At 37.1% G+C, this 20,651-nt stretch overlaps 2 protein-coding genes, 1 non-coding gene and 1 pseudogene across 3 annotated transcripts; 3 read left to right on the forward strand and 1 right to left on the reverse strand.

Moving 5' to 3' along the window:
- Window positions 1-359: 359 nt before the first annotated feature.
- LOC135624081 (U6 spliceosomal RNA) lies at window positions 360-466 on the forward strand. The gene has a single exon (XR_010491586.1). It is a non-coding gene; the product is annotated as a U6 spliceosomal RNA (small nuclear RNA).
- Window positions 467-743: 277 nt separating this feature from the next.
- LOC135623705 (uncharacterized) lies at window positions 744-8,476 on the reverse strand. Its single transcript, XM_065126957.1, has 8 exons — window positions 8,328-8,476; window positions 7,801-7,889; window positions 6,711-6,774; window positions 3,202-3,279; window positions 1,749-1,825; window positions 1,602-1,668; window positions 1,401-1,508; window positions 744-957 (listed from the first exon to the last, which is right to left on the reverse strand). The coding sequence occupies exons 1-8, from the start codon at window positions 8,397-8,399 to the stop codon at window positions 928-930; spliced, it is 585 nt and encodes a 194-aa protein (XP_064983029.1). The 5' UTR covers window positions 8,400-8,476; the 3' UTR covers window positions 744-927.
- LOC135624073 (U2 spliceosomal RNA) lies at window positions 5,908-6,027 on the forward strand (annotated as a pseudogene).
- Window positions 8,477-14,462: 5,986 nt separating the features above from the next.
- On the forward strand, window positions 14,463-15,586 carry LOC135623706 (cyclin-dependent kinase inhibitor 1-like). Its single transcript, XM_065126959.1, has 4 exons — window positions 14,463-14,858; window positions 14,936-14,988; window positions 15,059-15,226; window positions 15,337-15,586. Exons 1-4 carry the CDS (start codon window positions 14,520-14,522, stop codon window positions 15,401-15,403), a joined length of 627 nt encoding a protein of 208 aa, XP_064983031.1. The 5' UTR covers window positions 14,463-14,519; the 3' UTR covers window positions 15,404-15,586.
- Window positions 15,587-20,651: the final 5,065 nt, after the last annotated feature.

Raw genomic sequence — 20,651 nt, forward strand, 5'->3', positions numbered from 1 at the left:
ATGGTCAATAATATATAGCTGTATACCTATTTATTCCGCGTTATTTATCACGTGGACGTGTCATGGCTCGATGAGTTCTGATACAAGATTTCTTTTTCCTTATTAGCCACGAAGGAGAGATCGGTCAAATAAAAGAATAAGATTTAGATACAAGCTGTTCATCGTCAGCGGATGGATCTATCTCATACGTATCTTTGATCGGCCACACCATCTACGGCCGACGTACGAAGGCAAGCACGACCCATGCATGGCAACCATGACAGTGCCTAATCATACCCTTCGATCTAAGATATCAATAAAATAATTGATCCACCCAATGCACCATTTAGACTATGCTTGTTGTAACATTAAAATCATGAGTCTCTTTCGAGACATCCTATATAAACTTGAAACGATATATATAGAAGATTAGCATAACCGTACACAAATATGACATGCACAAATCAAAAAAATGATCTAAAATTTTAGTAGGTATTAGCTTGCTTGATCATTGTAAGAAAAACATTATGTTGTTAACACAACGACCGACATGTTTAGGAATGTTGTATGGTCATATTTGCTAAGATGCTGATACATATACTTTAGTCACCAAATAGGAAGTCAGAAGACTCTTTCCATGGGCAAACAAAGAGCCTACTGACACACTTCCTGAGATGCCACTGACCGATGTAAGTCATTAGAATCATGAAGAATAGGTGAAGACACACCAGTTCATGAAAAGAACCAACGGTTCTTTACAAGAATTCAGATGAAATCGGAGTTTCATAATTGCATCATACGATCAACGTCAGCTTACACACAAAGAAAGACATCAACTTTTGGAAAGTCATCGAGAATATCGTCATACATTTAGTGCTGCTGTCCAAGTATTGAAAAAGTGCATCAGGATTGCCCCACTTGATAGATAACATTAGCTAGCAGACGACATCAGCCTAGTCTTGCTTCTCTACGGAGTACCTGAAAGAACACGGAGAAGTATGGCTGATATCCATTCAGCTGAAACTTTAACGTGTAGCACAGTCTAGCCATCTTGGTTCAACCTTCAAATAGATTCACACATTCTCCGTAGTCACATGATATCTTATAGCCATTGACATTCTTAATTTCGTACTACCATAATTATGATACATCTTGTTGATTTCTAGGAACTGTGTTATTTGTTAATATTTTGGTATATAAATTTCTTGCTTGCAAATGATATGTAGTATTGGGCTTTCTTTTTTCTCATTTCCATTATTTACAAGAGCTTTTGTTGGTAGCTTTAGATTTTTCATTTTTTTCATTTCTCTGATTATGCATTCAGAACATCTAAATGAGCCTTCAGTGCTATACGGAAATGAAGACTATAGGCATCACATTCTGATGAAAGGAAGTTCATAGCAAAAGAATGTGTAACTGACCTCTTCTGCAAACTTTATCAAAATTGTAGTTCGTGGTCGCTGTTGGCCCTCCATAGGGACAAAGTGCGCCGTCACGACAGCAGGAAAACCTGCATTATCTAAGACACCCTTCGTAACAATCAAAAAAAGAATAACAGATAATTAGTCACTGCTTACAATTTAGTAAACTAAAATAAAATACTATTCAGCAGGGTATCATACCTTGACAATTCCAGCAACAAATGCCCCACAATTGAATGCTCCCATGTCCTTTGGTATGGATATAAATCTTATAAACCAGTACAAAATTCGGTTTAGTTTTCTGTACTGATGGCAGGCAGCAAAAGAGCCACAATAGTGATTCATTACCGGTTGACCAGAAGCTCCTTTTCGCTTATCATGTACTCATCTTCGTGTTCAGTTCCTTTCTCAAGCGAATCAGCCACCTAGTTGCATGATATAGGAATTATTATGTAAATAAAACAGTGAAATTTCTCGCTCAAAGCCCAAACAAAAAGATTTAATATGTTATTCTGAAACCTTCATAATCACCTCATCATTTTATGATAAGTCAATTTAACAATTTAAAAACATGTAATAGGAGGATGCAGCTTTTTGATAAAACCAAGGAATACCCTGGGGTAATCACTCAATCATTTTATGATTATGTCATCCATCTTGTCAAATAGAAACTCCAGTTACATATCAATATTTTCCTTTTTTCTCTTTCTTTGTTCTATCCTAATGCTTATTTTTCTCACTATATGTTTTTTTATTTATTTTTAAAAGGAATTATTATTTAGGTCATATGGTTGTCCACATATGTGCCTTTATATATTTGGGCATCATTTATCTACAGATACCTACCTCTATCGATACCAGTTTCATGGTGAAAATTAAAGCAGCGATGCAACACAAAAAAATTTAAAAAACTTAGGTAAAAGATAAGTTTTGGGAAGGATTTTAGGATGATTTGGAAAACTTAAAAAAAAATTAAGCCTACCCACCTATGTCAGTACTCTAGGCATATGGTTAAGATTGAATGGTGCACTAATATTAATTAGACAACTGTCATATGTTAAGCAATTAATCCAAGAGTTAACAATGATATCATAAAGCATTCTATACATAATCAATAGAAAAATGGCATCTTAAGTATAATTATGTAAAATTTTTCATGATGGAATTACAAAAAAAAAAAGGTATATCTTAAACCTAGATTATCTTTCAATAAACAGACATTTAAGAATATTTAAATTTGTCCACCGTTTTTAATGTATTCTAGATTTTGCATAACGCTTCTTTATACTTATAAACCACCACTAACTCTGTGATTTAACCTGTGGCTATTGCAAGCACCATGTTGGCTGGTTAGAGTTCATTCTACTTTTAAGTATTTTTAATGGTTTCTCATATCCTCATCCATAAGCCCTCAAAGATATATACATGAGTGTGTTTACGAGTCAGCATGTCAGACACCCTATCAGCTTTATAAAAATACTATTTCTATAATTTTTTATTCTAAGCTTTTATGAATAGAACTTCCATTGTTTCACATACAACTTTAGGTCATCATATTGCTGTCTATTTAAATTATTCTCCATCCAAGTGTTTCCATATGTCCCTTCTGTCTCCTTGTAGAATAACTGTGCATTTGTATGAGATCCCCCATGTCCTCATCCATGCAACAGCGGTGAAGTGTGCTTCTAAAGCTCTAATCACCATAACTCAAATTTCAAAAAATTTCTTTGCATAACTATATCAAAAAATCTCTTCAGAGAACAACAGTCATTAAACAAATAAAAAAGGTTGATATAGCTACCTTTCCGAAAAGCACCTTCCAAACTGTGCTATGCACAAAAGATAAAATCCCAAGTAATCGTGTCTCCCTTCTGTTACCCTATATTCAAGGTTAATACATAGTCAATAAGATTACTTGTACCAAGTAGTCATACAACAGAAACAAAAAGTCAGTATGTCCCAATCAGTCATACATTACCGAATTGCTAAAGTTATATTTAATATCTCAAAATGAAAATCAAAAGATGAGAGTAAATAATAGTCCAAGATCAGATTATTTTCAGAAAATTTGCAGAAAACCTTTTTGCAGAAAATTTGCTAAGTGTACCTTCAGTTATTAAAGACTTTGCTAGTAGTGTATACCAAATTATTGTCATGGACAACTGCTTCATTGCCTAGGCTAATATCTAGGCAATAGGCACGTCCCAGGTAAATACCATGATTCATATTTACATTATCTTATTCGTTAATTAATAGCTTCTGCAAGCTACAATATATGGTGAAAATGCTAATTTTCCAAAATCCTAGAACACGCTCATGACAGCATGTATTGACTAATCAAGACGATGATGAAGTGACTGCTCCTTGATTATTTATTTCCTTCACTGCATTTACTGCCTACACGATCACTTGAACGTTAGATCATTGCCTAGGTTCATCTAGGTTATTTGACTACTAAGGAAAAAATATGGCCGAGATAATGGTTGCATATATAAAATATTTAATTGCACAATCACACAAATTATATTGCAGGTGAAGGGTCTTTAACATAATATGTTGTATATTGCCTGCTGCAAAATAATACAAAGCTCTGCCTGAAACTAAAGGAGAAGTTTCTTGCTTTTCCAATTCATAGAAGGTTCAATATGATGGAAGTATTCAAAACATCACAATTTCGTTTACACGGAGCCCACTGAGAATGAAATATTAGGATTATGAAAAAATCATAAACTATCTTTTATGTAGGTTAAAAAGATAAGGGTGAAGAATAACTTCAAGTGATGCTATAGTATTATATCAGACAATGAAGAATTTGGTGAGTTACAAAAAAAGCAGATGTATAGAAGACATTGGGATGGAAAAAATCTCATGAAACATCAGAATGCTTAAACTTCAAGATTTGTAATAACTGATGACAAAATTAGCATGAAATCCAAGATATCATGGTTCACTGGATGTGCCAGATCTAAATAAAAAAAAGCCGAATATTGGGGAATTGGCCAAATCAGAAAGTTTTGTTAGGTAATAACTCAATGAATGAGGTGGTGGACTGGAACTAAAACACAAAGGTTCAATAAAATTTAAACAAACTTAAAATATAGCAGCTTATCATATTCACATGTACTGATGTGAATGAATTCTTCAGTTGTTCTTTTATTGGCCCATACATGGTTTCTATTATTGACAGAAGAACCCATCCACGTCGGTCAAATTCAACTTAAAGGGCCAGTCCACCTGATCCTGCAGGTTCCAAGTATTTCTAGCTGCTTCTAGTTGATTCCAACTGATTCTAAATGGTCAAGGAGCATCTGTGGGCTACTGTTGTTGCTCTTCAGATTCTAACATAATTTTTCTGATTTCCTCAATTTTTATCAATTTTAGCAGTTCATATAAAATTTCGGCCAGTTTCATGCATATTCTGTCCATTTCAGGGCCAATTTCTGCCAATATAATGTCAACTTATAATAAATGAAAATTAGCCTTCAATATCTGAATCGAACAGTTAGATCAATCTGATTAAGCCTAAACTAATATGTCTATTTCCAATCCACTTCTGATTAGTGACACTTGCAATGTACAAACAAGGAATAGTTGTTCAAACTTGCATCATGTAAGACAGAGGTTTTCATTGCTAAAACTGAAGAGAGATCTTACGGCTTGATGAAGACCAAATAGAAACCCCAAATCAAGCCTACTTTTTTTTTAAAAAAAATATTACTATCTTGATCATCAAAAGGTATTGATACTATGATAGTAAGATCGCAGACCTAGGGTCACTAGTAGTTTGTTGGGAACCTCATTACTGAGTTTCTATAGCGATTGAACAATGTTGGAATTAGCAAACTTGAGGTTCTCTCGTTTGTATTTTTATCATTAGACAATTACAATGCTGATGGTTGCTTGATGAATCTCGTTTATCTACATTACTTTCATGGTCCACTTAGATGCTAAACAAAGGCAGGTCAATAAGACAAATAAGGTTATAATGATTGTACTCATAGAGGCAAACATTGATAACCTAAATTTGATAAATCGAAATTGTACGGTCGAAGTGCTTTCTGGTTAGTTTCTGAAGCTGATAATGGTCTACGTGATGTGTAGAGAAAAGTTGAAAGTTGTTAATTGCCGGTAATGACGGGTAAAGGGGGAACAGGTAAGAGCCAATCAGCATAACTAGCACTATTGAATCTACAGTGTAGCTTAAAGTGGGAACAGGTTTGGTTCTTGATGGGCATTTTAATAGCCTAAGGATAATGTCAAGACAAAAGGGAGACCAACAAAAAAGCCTTCACTGTTGTTAACAACAAAAACTGGAGAAAGAATTACAAATTCAAGTTGGTGCAAAAACTCAGTTGGGGAACTTACAACTGTGAGAGAACACCAAACATCTAAATCTACAACTGCAGAACTGCTATAAAATGGTTGCTTTTAGTCAATATTTTTTTAATAGAAATCACACCTTAAATTCTTATCAGTTTAACACCTTAAATTCTTATCAGTTTAATAAAAACTTTCTCGGCCTTTTGGCTAAGATCAAGTGTAGTATCTGTTCTTATCAGTTTAACACCTTAAATTCTTGCATGCCCTAAAAGAAATCATGGTGTTGCTAATGGAACACAAAATATTTCATAACACCAGCAAATCTAAAGTCATCTGTAGATGTAATACATGAGATTTCAAAACAGTTCAGCTGAAGACAATTTTACTTTTGGGGGTCTTACAACTTACAAGCAAAAAGAAACAAGCACATTATCGATATAACAGATCAGTTTCATTTTCATTTCCAGGGCTGTTTTAAATGCTTCTAAGAGATCCTAAGCAACTCTTCTAGTTAAAGGAAACACATCGTTTTTTATGTCATTGTTATGATCATATAAGAACTAAAATTTAAAACTAAATCTAATCATCAGAGGCACCGACAAGAAAATGTTGGAAGTTTCAAACAATTTCATAATAATAGGAATAACAAGATAAATCAAACACTGATGGTCCTTTCTCATATCTATATGGTTATTACAAATTAAACAGAGGGAAGAGTTCACAAATTCAGAAGAAAGAAAAAAGAAAAACACTCACAAAAAACCATTTGCAGACAAGCTTTTATCTGTGAAAAATATGCTTTTCTGAAGTCATATTAATCATGACAATCAGCAAAGTTTGTCACTCATCAGCATGAAGTTATGCTTTTATGTCCCAAACAGTTTGAGCAGAAAAGAAGTTTATATTCAACAATCTGAACATAATCGTCAAAATTACACATAACTCCTCTGAAACGGAGCATCTGTACAGGCACAAGGGCACAACTCATACCTTCTCTCTATGGCAAAGAAGCTCAAGAACTCTTGCACCAACAGCATAGCCTGCATCCTCAAGCCTGCAACATTTAGTGAAGTTCTTTAAGGATCACACATGATAACTGAAATTGACCAAAAAGAAATAACCACAAATGTCTAAAGAATAGCAAACAAGAATAGCTCGAAAATAAAGAATGTCCATATAGAAAGGTATAAAGAATATACTAATGGTGAGTGTTCTGTAGATTTTAAAACAATTATTCATCCATTCCATATAGTTTTGTTGTGTCCGTTCACCATTGTTTTCATATTGTTAAGGACACGAATTCTTAGTTTTTAATTTATCAACGAGATCATAATAAAAGGTAGCGTGGTTAAAAATATGAACCACTTCCATATATCTTGAGATTTTACTTTAGCATATGATTTGATTTTGTTCCTATTCATAACAAGATGTGGCTGAGAGATTATGGAAACGTTGTTAATGAATGACAGCAAAAGAGAAATAGAAGAGAAGAAAAAGAAAATATTTAGGTAACAACTTCTTGTGTGGGGTAATCGAGTCAAGTTACAGGTGAAACTGGAAAACTTCAAATGACATTCCTGTTGCAGAAAACTTGTATTCTGCAGAATCAGTCATTGAATATATTTTTATTCAACATTTTGCCCACTTTCCTGCATCAGTTTATTCTGTCAATTTTAGGGAAAATTTTGAACTCAGTCCTCTACTGCTATGTTTTGTAGCACTTGCAGATCATGGTAAACAAAAGTCACACATGGATGGTAAACAAAAGCTAATTTTCTTCTCCATGAATGATTACTTCTAGAGGATGTGTAGGATCACTAACTCGTTAAACTGTTGAGCCTAAACCATTGGCCCAAAATGTCTAAGTTATCTCCCACTTCTTATGTGGGTATAAATCAGGATATTGCACCTACAATTCATAAAAAAATTTAGCCTTTATTTTTAGAGACACTTCAAACAACAAATTGCTTGTACCGAATGTCACAATTGAGTTGACCACAACACATGAAGATCAGAAGTATCGTGCCTTAAAACTTATATAACCAATTTGTTACCAGCAGCAACTTCAAGTAGCATTTACCTTCTCTCTAGCTCTGCAATATTATCAACTTGAGTCTGGTTGTACTGAACTAACTCTGAGAACAAGAATGCAAACGCACTCAAGCTGACCTGCAAGAAACATATTTGGCTTAACAATCACAATAAATCACACCATACGCGTGCATTTCCACGGCATAGCGTTCGTTGAATCACAGTAGCTGCCCTAAGTTCAGTTGAATATTGGCTAACAACAAATGAAAAAAAAAAAGAAGCCAAATCTCTTCAGAAACTATTAACATCTTCCAGCACGAACTATGCCACACTCCTAGATCGTGCACTTTAACTTGCAAAATCACAAAATATCTATCTTGCGGAACTAATTGATCATAAGGAAATGAAATATTTAATGATCAAAGAAGACCCTTGAGTTCTTGAACTTCGAAGACGAGATCTGGATATAAGAGGGACCATTTCGAGGGTAGCTCGAGAAGAATCGACCAATGGTGACTAATCAATCAAAGACGAAATGAGGGCGAAAAAGATCAGGGGTCGAGAAGCGAATCTAACCTCCTGACGGCCTCTGCTAAGAGGCTTTTCGAGCACGTTGGCGTACTGCTTGATCTTTCCTACGCCGATCATGGCTCTTCGCCCTCTCTCTCTCCCCCTCGATTTCGTCTTCCAAGCACACAGAGAACACCGCCTCCTTTTGTATATGATCCCAACATGATCGACCCGGTGAAGGGTCCTTAACGAATAGGTTCACCTCCCGCTAGTTTCGGGTCGGATTGGTAGATTCGGATCTAACGTTAATCTTGGAACGATTCGATCTCGGGCCTAGAATCCGACCCATTACAGATATATTGCCTAGCAATCGAGTCCAAACGCAAGATGCTTTATTGCTATTATACACTTAATCGTAATGGACTATAAACGGGTCTGAATTGAGGTTGACCCGCCACTCCAAACCTCCGAACCTCTTTCTGATCGTGACAGGGGTAATAATATATGTTCAATTTTGAAGTGAAAATTTGAATAATTTTTTATAAGTAGGAATAAGATTTCATAATTATATATCTTTAGAATTTTTTAAAAAAAATTAAATTATTAATTTTTTAATAAAATATTTAGATCTCAAATATTTTCTAATAATATTACTTATTTTGGTGTTTCCCAAATAGTATCTTAATTCAAAAAATATATATTTAACTATCCACTTTTCACCATTGTCCCTCGATCATCATCGTCACTCCAATTATTCTTTATTCTCATTATAAGATTTCATTACCGATATAGAGAGGAGGACAAGGAAAGAGAAAAAAATGATACTATAAGAAATAATGAAAGAGAAGCGATGAAAAAAAAAAGAGAAAATAATTGATGAGAAGGAGGGGAGAGAGGGGGGAACGATGGGCTATAACGGAGGAGGCAACGAAAAAGGAGGGTAGTATGAGAGTTTTTGAATTAGGATATTGTTTTGAGAAATACCTAAAATATAGGTATTTTATTAAAAAAATTATTTTTTTATTTTCTTTCATTATTCATTAGTTTTCTTAATGGAATCCATATAATTTTATTACTGCATATTGGCAATGTAAGGTGATATCATTGAATTTTAAATGAGGAACTAATAAGCAATGAATCTGTTCAAAAATTATTTATTTTTATAAGATCTGGATTTTTTTGTATTTCTTATAAATTTAATGTTTATTTTTGCATGAAGGTAATATACTTTTGCAACTTTTTTGAAAATGTTTAATTATTCACTATTCTTTTAGAACAACTCTATTTCAATATCAAAAATTGAAGAGTGGCAAATATGATAAAGGATCCTATACAAATTTCTTAGATGGTTAAAATTATCATTTTATTGTTTTTAAGTTTTATATTAAAACAAATAAAATTTTAGTTGAATGTCTTACTAAATATTTAAATAAGACTAAGGTGAGACATTGGGGTATAGACTTTATCTTAAAATGAGTCATCCAACAATCAGAGTGCATATATAAATATAAAATAGGATAAATTTCATAAACATAACCTAAAGTTATGAAAGAATTGGGTTGCTTTCATATCCAACCTCATATGTGTTTCCTCTTACTAATTTGACTCACATTCATCTGATTTAAAAAGTTTAATGTCATATTGTAGCTAAGGTTCACCAAAAAAAATCATAAAATCTTAAAAAGTAAATTATCGTTTAGTTTATCCTTATGGATAAGATGGGGATGATTGAGTCATAAATGAATGTGGTCTTATAAGTACGGTATTGACAATTTAGTTGCATAGAAAATATTAAGAAAATATTCATGAGGGATATGATGGGGATATAAAGAGGAATAACCTTTGTATATGAACAAATACTAGAAGACCATAATACGCAGCGGAATAAAATGGAAACACAATCAAACAAAATACCAAGATATACGTGAAAACCCCTTCAATGTGAAGGGTAAAAACCACAGGCAAACTAGAGATAATCTACTATGAGAATAATGAATATACAAATCTCAATCTCTTGCCCAAAACCCTAGCAACAACCACAAGAGAATAACTAGGATATAAGGATTACGTCACTACCCACAATATCTAAAACCTCCCTAAGTAATCACAGCAAGAGTCTACTGTAGATTTGATCTAACCTGAGATGAGAACACTGCTAGATGATTGAGAACAGTCTCTCTGCGTTGTCCTTGTCTTCTTCCCTTTCTTCTCTCTTTATTGCTACGAGGATGTCAACGTTGTTGCCCACGTTGCTATCTTTTTCTGCCTATTTTCTGCTTCTAAAACGTAACCCCCACACCCCCCTTATATTCTTATATTGATCTAGGGTTAGGTCAAAGGGGTGTGGATTGTGGGCTGATAAAGCCCACCATGGGCTGAACCCACTTTGGGCTGCCAGCCCAACATGATGAAGCTTAAAGAGATAACTAACAAACGTCTTATATTACTTAAACACTATAAGAATTGACATATATTAGGAGATTAATGTCCAATGTGATATAATTCTAATTTTTTTACTCAAAAAAACTTTACTTATATGTTCTATACATGGTTACTTTTATAAGAATAAAAAATAAACAAGAGAAAGCTAAACTCAGAAATGGAATAGCATAGAACTCTTCATGGAACCTCAATTCTGCTGAGAAATTGAGAAGAAACTATGTTATTGGGTATAGTAAAATGTCTAGATCTAAAAGAAAGAAATGAAACCCAAAAACCATGAATATTGTTTTTACTATTTCTCTTCATGTTATTTTTTATCTTGTATTTTTTAAATATATTTTTATCTAGGGCTATTTCCCTAGAAAATAGCCATATTTTGGGTATTTCTCAAAAGCTACCACCTCTTTTATTTTTTCTTAAATAGTACCCATAATTTAAAAAAAAAACCCAAAATATCCCTATTTTTTTCATCAATTTTTTTATCCATTTTTATCAGTTTTAAATTACTAAAATATTTTTATTTGACTCATTACAGTATTTTAAATAATATTTATATTTTTTATTAAGGTATTGAAAATAATGTAAATGCCATTGAAGAACACTATTTATATTTTTCATCGTAGACCATTAAGGTATTACATTTTTAGGCTTATATAGTTGGTTTGATTAAGGTTAAGAGTCAATTTAGATCATTTATAATATCTTCGAGTAGAGATTATAGTATTTTTATTGTGGTGGCTAAAACATCGTAATAAGTTAATTTTTATTTTATTTTTTTTAGGTTCTGTTTTTTTCTAAACTATTATAAATAACTATTTGAATCGTAGTATGATATATCAAATAGTTTTTAGTATGTTTTTTATTTCATTTGACTTATTTATAATATTTGTAAGTATGTTTCATAGTATTTTTGTTATGGTAGTTAGAACATTGGACTAAAACATTGTAACAAGTGAAAAAAATTTTAAGGATGGTTTAGATTTTTTTAAAATTAGAGGTACTATTTAAAATAAAATAAAATATCAATTGAAAATTTATCTAAAATATAAATATTTTATGGATAAATCGCCCCTTTTATCTACAAGTAAAACAAGTAATATAAGGTAGAATACAATTAAGGTGCTGTCACACTCAACAGGACCGAACACAAAAATGGACTGAGTGCAGGTACTTCTCTCGGACATCAAAGGGTCTCCACCCCTACCTTTTTACCGTCCCATATTTTTCATCGTCATGCATGCATGAACGTACGTGATTTCTTCGTCATCTTTTTCTTTGCATGGAATCAGGCCATGGAAAGCCTTTCACATGAAAGGAAAAGAGACTCGATAGTGCATCATTGATGACTTCTCTTCCCTAAAAACAGCTCAGAAAAATTTGGAACTTCTTTTTGGTGAGGACCACGTACTCTTTTCGTGCTAAAAGAAGCACATCAGAAGGAAGTCACTGAGCTTAATGACTGAACTACAAGTCTGTCAAAGAACCAGTTTAAGTTACTATTGTAGCAGGCGTTGTGGAAATCACACTGATTTTTTCCTTTGTATGAGTGTTAAAATTTATATTCATTATAAAAACTTATATATGTGATGCATAAAACATTATGGTAGATCAGTAAAACCCATGGAACCAACTCGAACTTGTGTTGTTCCAAGGCATTTAGTTCGACAGAAATGAGTCCTGTTGGGAGAGGAAATGTCATGTGATTGCAACAGTACAAAGCTTTACAAAAATCCAAATGACTGGCGATCATTCTCAGCTGTAGGAAGACAAGATATGTAGCAGTCTAGCATTCATCAAGAAGTGTAGGAGGTTCAGCGAAAGAGGGATAAGATATTGACTGGTCGGAGCTGACCAGCGAAAGGATCACATGCATGCTACAGCATGTTGAGTGCCCAACTCATTAAGCTTTTACCAATGGAGGTACACTCTCGAAAGTGAGATTAAATGTCAGCTACTAGATTGTTTCGGACTCTCAGTGACAACCAGTACTCTTCTAGTAAATCTCCAAGTCACTCCACAACACCATCAGTACATTAGAAGACAGAGAATGATGTCTTTTACACCAAGAACATGGGTTGCATGGAAGCTTTGTACCTCCTCCACATACACTACATTTTATCTCTCCGGCGTATCCTGAATGACGTTGTGGGTAAGTAACTACAATTCTTGAGAGAGAGAGAGAGAGATAGAGAGAGAGAGAGAGACACACAAACCTTTTTACCTGGGGCAAGGATACACGGCACCTTTTGTAAGCCTGTGCATGGAAACAGGAACCTATTCATGGACAAGGATTTCCGTCCCCGCCGGTGCAGTGTCTATGTGCGCTCCTAGTTGCACCAACCAACCTTTATTCCTTGGTCGACTCTTCAAGTGTGGGAGTGTCATTTTATCTACTTGTTGTCTCGCATGGGGCCATTGTAAATAATGAAAGTTCATGTTCTTAATATGTATCAAACTCTGAGAAAATTGGTGAAAAATAATAATAATAATAATAATTTATAGGCACAAATTATTTAACGAACGTTACGTAAGCGGAATTTAGATCGAGTCGACCATTTCATGGCTACTTGGATAAGGTTGAAGGAGCCCCAACTTTGCTTCTGCGCTGCGCTGAGCTCGTACTTCCATGGCAGGAGAGAGCTTTTATTGTCAGGTTGTAACCGTCATCGCAGGGGAAGCAGCCATTTTTTCACCACGGTAAGAGACCACGGGAGAACGTTGCCGTTGTACTCTGCAGCATGGAACAATCCGTCCTCTTCCTGCACAACAAACACATCCGTCCATGGTAAGTGACCGCGGACACCCATGCGAGAGGCCAACCGGCTAGTGTTTGCCCCTCCTCACTCACCCCTCATTTTCTCAACTCCATTCGTTAATTATTGGATTATTTTCAGAATTTACATGCACATTTGATATATATATATATATATATATATATATATATATATATATATATATATATATATATATATATATATATATATATATATACTGCTCTGACCTCCCCCAAATTAACCGACGGTTCTTTCCAATCGTACGGTCCGAGTTGTTGCTATTCGAAACAGGAATGTGGGGCCTACAGAATGGCCACTCGGTGGCCCCCACTGTCAGGTACCCGGAACGCCGGGACCACCAGGGCCGTGGTCCCCAGTGGACGGCTGGTGTGGATTCCCCCCAACCACCACGAATCGCGTCGCGACCTTTTTAAAGCAAAGGCCAAGCTTCGTCATGATTACGCCTCTAATCCATCTGGGCCGTACGATCATCTAGACGGACGGACACGTAACGCACCTAACGGCTAGCGGGTGTGAAAAATGTCCTTAAAGCGGAACGACGTTAAGTATGCAATTATGTAACATCAATGCAAGCCGTTAATGTCGGTTTAAGTTCTTTTTTTCTTATGTTATTGTCGTCGTTTTAAATCGAATCAAAGTATGTCACAGGAAAAGAAGGGCACTTAGCGGTCGCGAACGTGTTGTAGCCGTTTGATGTGGGTTAGACGGAAGGAATTGCGCGAGTTCACTTGACCGGTTTAATCCCGCCCGATCCATACCATTCGCACGGGACTCTATGCGAATCTCGAATCAGCCGATGGACCAGAAATGGGCACTGACCCGCACACACGTCGCGTTCCACTTGTCTCAAAATCCCAACGGCAAGATCCTCCTAACGGTGCCGTAGCGCTACAATTAACGGGATGAGCATTCAAAAGTAACGGAAACCCAGCGGGAAGCAAACCTAACCGTCAAGTCGGATCAGAACACCTACTTCTTCGCCATAGTCCTCATTTTCAGTGTCAGAAAATTAGGGTGAGGGATGGGGAGGTACACGACGAAGTGCAGTAGAGCAGTCGATGAACTCGCGGTTATGGAGGTGACCCAGGATGTGGGAGCGAGGACGAGAGCGAGGACCCTGGCCCTCGCCTCCGCCGCGGCTGTAGCTGGGTCGAAGCGGAGAAATGCGGCTGCGCCGCCCCCAGAGGTGGTGCAGACGTCGACCTACCTCCAGCTCCGTAGCCGTCACCTCGTCATGATGACCCGGGGGAAGACGCAGCGACCGGCGAACTCTTCTGCCTCTTCAAATCCCGACCCCTCGGTGGAGAGGGTCTCCCGTTGCTGCAGCAACGCTTCCAGCGAGGTGGTGTTCAACGAGCAGGCAAGTCGGAAACGTAAATTATGGTGTAATTCAAACTCGTCGTCTCGAATTGGCTCAGTGCTCGTTTCTTGTTTTAGGATGGCGAGGTTTTGGATAGCTCGACGTGCAACTTCGATTCCAGACGAGCGAGGTTGGTGGCTTCCAATTCTTCAAAATTCCCCACCCCTGCTTCGGTTTACGCCATACTGCCTCGATTTCAGGAGGGAGATGCCCCCCTCGAACGAGGCGCAATGCGAAGCGGGTGATCTGGAATCGATGACGGAGGCGTGTTCGAGTTGGAGGAAGGCAGAGGCGACGCCGACGCAGGCAGAGATCGAGGAGTTCTTCGCTGCAGCGGAGAAAGAGCAGGCGCAGCAGTTCGCCGACAAGTAAGCTCCTCTCACTACAGCGCACGTTAGCAGGGCGGGACTCTCCGTTCGTCGTCATAAAATTGAAGCCTTATGATGCTTATTACTTTGCCCGTTCCGTTTCGCCGCAGGTACAACTACGACGTCGTCCACGACGTTCCGTTCGACGGCCGCTTCGAGTGGGTTCGAATCAACTAACCAAGGGAAGCAGAAAAATAAGGAAAAAGGAAAAGAACTTTTATCATTTTATCTCTCTTTTATCTGCTTTTTGTATAGCATCGCGAGCTCCACCTCCTGTGCGACGAGGCACACGGAGCGGAAGAAAACGAAGCTTCCATATTCTCTTGACAGACCTAATAAATTCTCTTCTCCACTGCCCCATCTTATTTCCATCGTCTGATCTCGATCGCACGGCCCTTTATGGCCGATTATTTTCGATAAAGGGCGGAGAAACCGAAGGAGGCACGGAAAGGGGTAGCAGCTCTCGGCGGGTGGTGGCGTGCCTGATCGTTGTGGGGCGAAGGGTGCGATGCACATTGTACGAGCTCTCAAGAAGACCTCCGCCGAGCGCCGCGTTCCGCCACGTGACGGCGATCCTCGTGGTGGAAGGCTTGGTAGAGCGCCGCGATGCACGTGGTGAGCGCTCCTTCCCCTAATCCTCTCGTCGCCTGCCTTTTCTTGTTTGTTTTCTCTTTCCGCTGGTTTTATGGCGACCGATTTAGCCGGATCTTTGAACCACTCGTTCCTTTGTTGATTTGCTATTCTTGGGGGTGCATCGGATCCGGTGCATGGGTCATCATGAGGTAGAAGAATGGCGGCCAGGATGGAAAGAGAGGGGTGGACGGGAGTGGAATGTTAACATCTTTGAAATTAGTGCGCGTCGCGTCCACCGAAGAATGAGATAGAAAGTGATGATTAAAATACAGAAAGATAGAGGTTTATCAAAGCAGAGAGAGAATCATGGAGAAGAAGACTGAGATCCGTGCTTTGCGGCGGGATATACCGCATCCGAGGTGATGAAACAACTTTGAGTTGCGGCATGGAGTTTGCCGTTGGACTTTTGGGTAGAGGCAGGGGACGACGATGATCCCTAAGACGCGTAACATTCCATGAATAGCACAGGATAGAATAGTAGCCTATATCTTCTTCGACGTGTTGACTCTGTACGCTGCTTCTCGATCCGCCAGGGGCCTCGAAAAAGGGTTCATTTCTCGTGTCAGTGGTGGTGACTGTAGCTTGATGCGTACAAATGGAGAATGAGAGCATCAGCAAGTTTACTGTGTGAGACAGGTTAGTTTGTCTATATCAATGGAAAATATATGACGATTGGGGGTGGGGTTGGGGGATGGTAACGCTGAGCAAGTTTTGATCAAATGAGTTGATTTGGACATTGTCGAGATGGAACTCATTATTCCTATAAATAATTGCGAGGTGGGGATTGTTACTTGTGGTAGTAAGTTAGATTTGATGGTCACTGATTAGCATATAGAGGAAAGAAAGTATTTAAAATAGGAAAAAAGAAAATAATAATCAAAGAAGCTGCATCTACTAAATGCATTCTAATTAGTAAGAAAGTTATGTAAAGGTTTTCTCCATTCATCAAATTAGTGTTACGTTTGGTTGAAGATTCCTTGGTGTTATGAAACAAAACAAAGATGATACACTCTTGCAAAGAACAACAAAGGTTTAGAGAGAATACAAAGATTGAGGAGTAAACAAGGATAAGATATTGAGATATGAATGGTAATGTTTAAGTGCCAATAAGAATCATGAATGTTCTATTTGTTGAATCCACAAATGTGGGAGAGGGCATCAATCTTCGTTGAATCCACTTAATTATCAAATTAAAAATAAAGGTCGAGTGGATTTTATCCTACTCATATCTATCCCAAATTTTATCTATGAAAGTCCTATTACGGCTTAAAGGAGTTGGATGACTAAGGTCTAGAAGAAACATGTTAAATAGTTCATCACATTTAGAAATAACAATAGAATTCTTCCAAATATTTGTAATTCATGGATGCGTACATGTTGCTTTATGGGCTCGTACAATGGGTTCCCAAGGAAAATTCCGTTAGGAATTATACATGAGCATCGTATACTATAGAATAGAGCACCTATCCACCCTGCCCAGATTAGGCATACAAGCGGTTTTGATGGGATCAAATGATTTTTCATGTATTTTTATCTTTGAAAACTCAACCAGAGATTCTTTTACTTGTATATATTTTCCCATATGATCAATTATCTCACGACATTGGGATCATATTTGCGTACCAACTTAAGATATGCATGTAAATACTAATACCATTAGCTATATTGTTGGAAGCCACAACACGTGACATCACATGTTAGATTAGCTCGAAATCGATGGATAAAAGATAATTTTGACAGCAATGATCATTGTGTTGGGAAACCTAGCACATTGCATTTGTTGTAATCCAAGGTGAGCTAAACAACAAACAAATCACCATCCAAGGTGAGCTTCTAACTCTTAAATCGCTTGGCCCACTAAGTTCTAGACATCATACTCCACTCTCCTAACTAGAATGTTATGATTGTCGTTGACATTCATCATATACACATACATCCTCACCCCTCATCAATATCACAAGAACACATGATCCCATCAATGCTAGTTCAAGGTTTGTAAGCACCATCATGTTGGCCATATGCAAATAGGCCACCTTTGTTTTCTTGAGAGCCCTTGAGATCGCCTTCATTACTATCCTATGGTCGATCACATTGCTAGTGCTCGGATGCGTCGATTATTCCTTCGACCACCTATTTGTTTCCGAACCCTTTCTATTGCAATCCATGTTGTGTTCACTCCTTTAATCATATAGAACTACTTTTCTTCCTTGCAACAACTATCATCGAGCTCCTGCGAGATATTAGTGGAAGGCTCACTGTTGTTTTGCGGGTGGTCCCAATGTAGCCCCTTCAGCTCCTCTTAGGATGGCTAGATGGAGATTGGCGGGTAGGTAATTGGTGGCATCGAGGCCATTGATGGAGTTGCTATTGGGATTAGTGACCAAGTTGAGGTTGGCGATGAGGTTGGCAACTTTGCTGCCATCCGAGTTCTTAGAGGTCTCAGGGGGTGTGGCTATACAGCTAAACTTGGTATTAGTTATGGAGAGGTACTTGGTAAAGCGATGGGTGAGAATAGGCATAGTGTAGTTGTGATGGGCATCGCTGTGGATTGGGAGGCACTGGGATAGACTATGATAGGAGCATAGTGGGGAGAGGGGTGACGACGTTGGCGTCGGAGCTAACGAGGTAGGGCACCTATGAGCCGACGTAGATAAAGGAGTGCCCAAGGCCCTCGTTGATAAGCTCCGAGGTCACAATGATCGTAGTAGTAACGGTGTCGACGAGACAATCATTATCCTGAAAGTAGTCGTCCTATCGTGATTTAAATTATCTTTTTTTTCTATCAGTTTTGTGTTAATCCAACATGCGATGTCATATATTAGATCGTTCATTAGTATAATTGACGATGTTAGAATATTTTTTTATTATATAATTATAAAGATTTTAATTTACTTTTTTAAAATATAAAATTCGTGATATTATATTAGTGTAAGTACATAGGATAACATGAAATTACGCTGGTATTTGATGATTATGTCTACATGGTATTCGATCTGAATCAGAGAATAGTGGGATTCGGATCTTCAACTCGATCTTATGATTCTTCCACTCGACTGTGGTCCGGAACCGTAGGTGCGTCGGTCTCGAATTCCACGCTCAGCCAGCCGCGGAAACACGGTGTCTCCGGGGACTTCTTTCTCGTGGGTGCCCAACCGGAATGGCATCACCTCCGCCCCATGTCGTACCTGTAATCAATTAACTCCCACATGTGGCTGCCTCACGCACTGCCCTTTTGTCACATTCAACTCAGGTGAGGCCCATCTCACGAGAAAGTTGTGCTCCACCGTCACTTCAGTGATTGATCGCTCACGCTACTTGTACGTTTTATCATTTTCTATACCATAATGGTTTGCCATTCCTGAAAAAAAGGCATTCTAGAGGGATTCGATTAAAAGTGGAGAGAGTTTTCTTTTGGTTTCCGTAAAAGTTGCAAATCTTTGCTAGAATCTGTGGCTTTCTTTTAACAATCGGATCCATTTCTAAACATAACTATGATAATGATGTTTGATAAAAGAATCGGATCCATCGTTTGATATTAGAGCCTTAATATTTTACTTTGATTTATTCACAAAAGAAAATAAATTGGGTATCCTATTAAGACTAATTATAAATTAATTTATGTAGTTAGTTATCTTTAATATTTTAGTTTTTATATTTTAAAAAATTATATTGATAACCTTATAATTATGAAAATGAAGTATCTAGGCCTTCTTATCCTAGCGATATTGGTTTTACTAATATAAATATAACAATAAAAAATTAAAAGATAATTTTAATATTCCAATTAATGATGACAAATGACATTAGTGGTGGTGGACGATGGTACTGCTAGGGGTCACGAGTGATTGTTGTAGATGAGAAGAGTGACGATAAGAGGTGAGAGTCACTCTATATCGACGTCGACACTGACATAGTTGCTGAGCAACTCTTTCGTCGCTCCACATCTGCGTTGATGTCAACATAGCTATCGAGTGATGAAAAGATCATTGATGCAAATGTCGAGCGATGCTGCTCAACAACTACATAGACGCTAACACATATGTAGAGCGGAATTACTCGACATCTACATCGATAACCTTTTCATTGCTTGACAATTATGCCGACACAAATACAGATGTTAAGTAGCCCTTTCATTACTAGACAATTACGTCAACATCAACACAAATGCAGAGCGGCCCTCACCTCTCGTCACCACTCTCTTTATCCACAACAACCACCCCCGATCCTTAGCAGCGTCACCGTCACTCTCGTCATGACCCCATGAACGGATCCATAGATTTCAATCTCTCCACACAATACGTCAGGTGGCCGAGGCCATTAGCTAACAACATGAATATATATTCGAGTTCATGGGAAAATATTTTATATGTTGTTTATTGCGATGAATAAAATGTATTTTTTTAAAAAAATAAGCATCAATTTTTTTTTCTCAAAAAATATCATCTTTCACTAGGCATATCGATTATAATTTTCAAAGTCCCATAAGGAGCATGAGGTTCATTTTAGGTTTCCGTGGGATGAATCTCAAACAGCTACTTTTTGATGCATACAACTTTCAACATTTAGAGGAACATTAGGCTCATTTTGTAACTATTTTTTTTATGACTATCAATGAATTTTTCCCACACATACAGCTGAATATTCTCATGTTAAAATTTTCTTAAAAATATATATATATTACTCAACTATTATAAATACAGAAAGAGATATGTTGATCGAAGAACAAAAATGATATGACTAGAATGCTACTCTTCTTTTAAAAAAAAATATAAATCTAATTATCCTTGTATAT

This window comes from Musa acuminata, chromosome BXJ2-9 (genome assembly GCF_036884655.1).
Source record: "Musa acuminata AAA Group cultivar baxijiao chromosome BXJ2-9, Cavendish_Baxijiao_AAA, whole genome shotgun sequence".
Taxonomy (NCBI): domain Eukaryota; kingdom Viridiplantae; phylum Streptophyta; class Magnoliopsida; order Zingiberales; family Musaceae; genus Musa; species Musa acuminata.

Coding starts and splice junctions, on each gene's coding strand:
- LOC135623705 (XM_065126957.1), bottom strand. CDS start 8,399: ATGATCGGCGTAGGAAAGATCAAGCAGTACGCCAACGTGCTCGAAAAG. Junction 6,775..7,800: donor ATTGCAGAGCTAGAGAGAAG/GTAAATGCTACT, acceptor TAAATGTTGCAG/GCTTGAGGATGCAGGCTATG. Junction 3,280..6,710: donor TTCTTTGCCATAGAGAGAAG/GTATGAGTTGTG, acceptor CCTTGAATATAG/GGTAACAGAAGGGAGACACG.
- LOC135623706 (XM_065126959.1), top strand. CDS start 14,520: ATGGGGAGGTACACGACGAAGTGCAGTAGAGCAGTCGATGAACTCGCG. Junction 14,859..14,935: donor AGGTGGTGTTCAACGAGCAG/GCAAGTCGGAAA, acceptor TTCTTGTTTTAG/GATGGCGAGGTTTTGGATAG. Junction 14,989..15,058: donor TTCGATTCCAGACGAGCGAG/GTTGGTGGCTTC, acceptor CCTCGATTTCAG/GAGGGAGATGCCCCCCTCGA.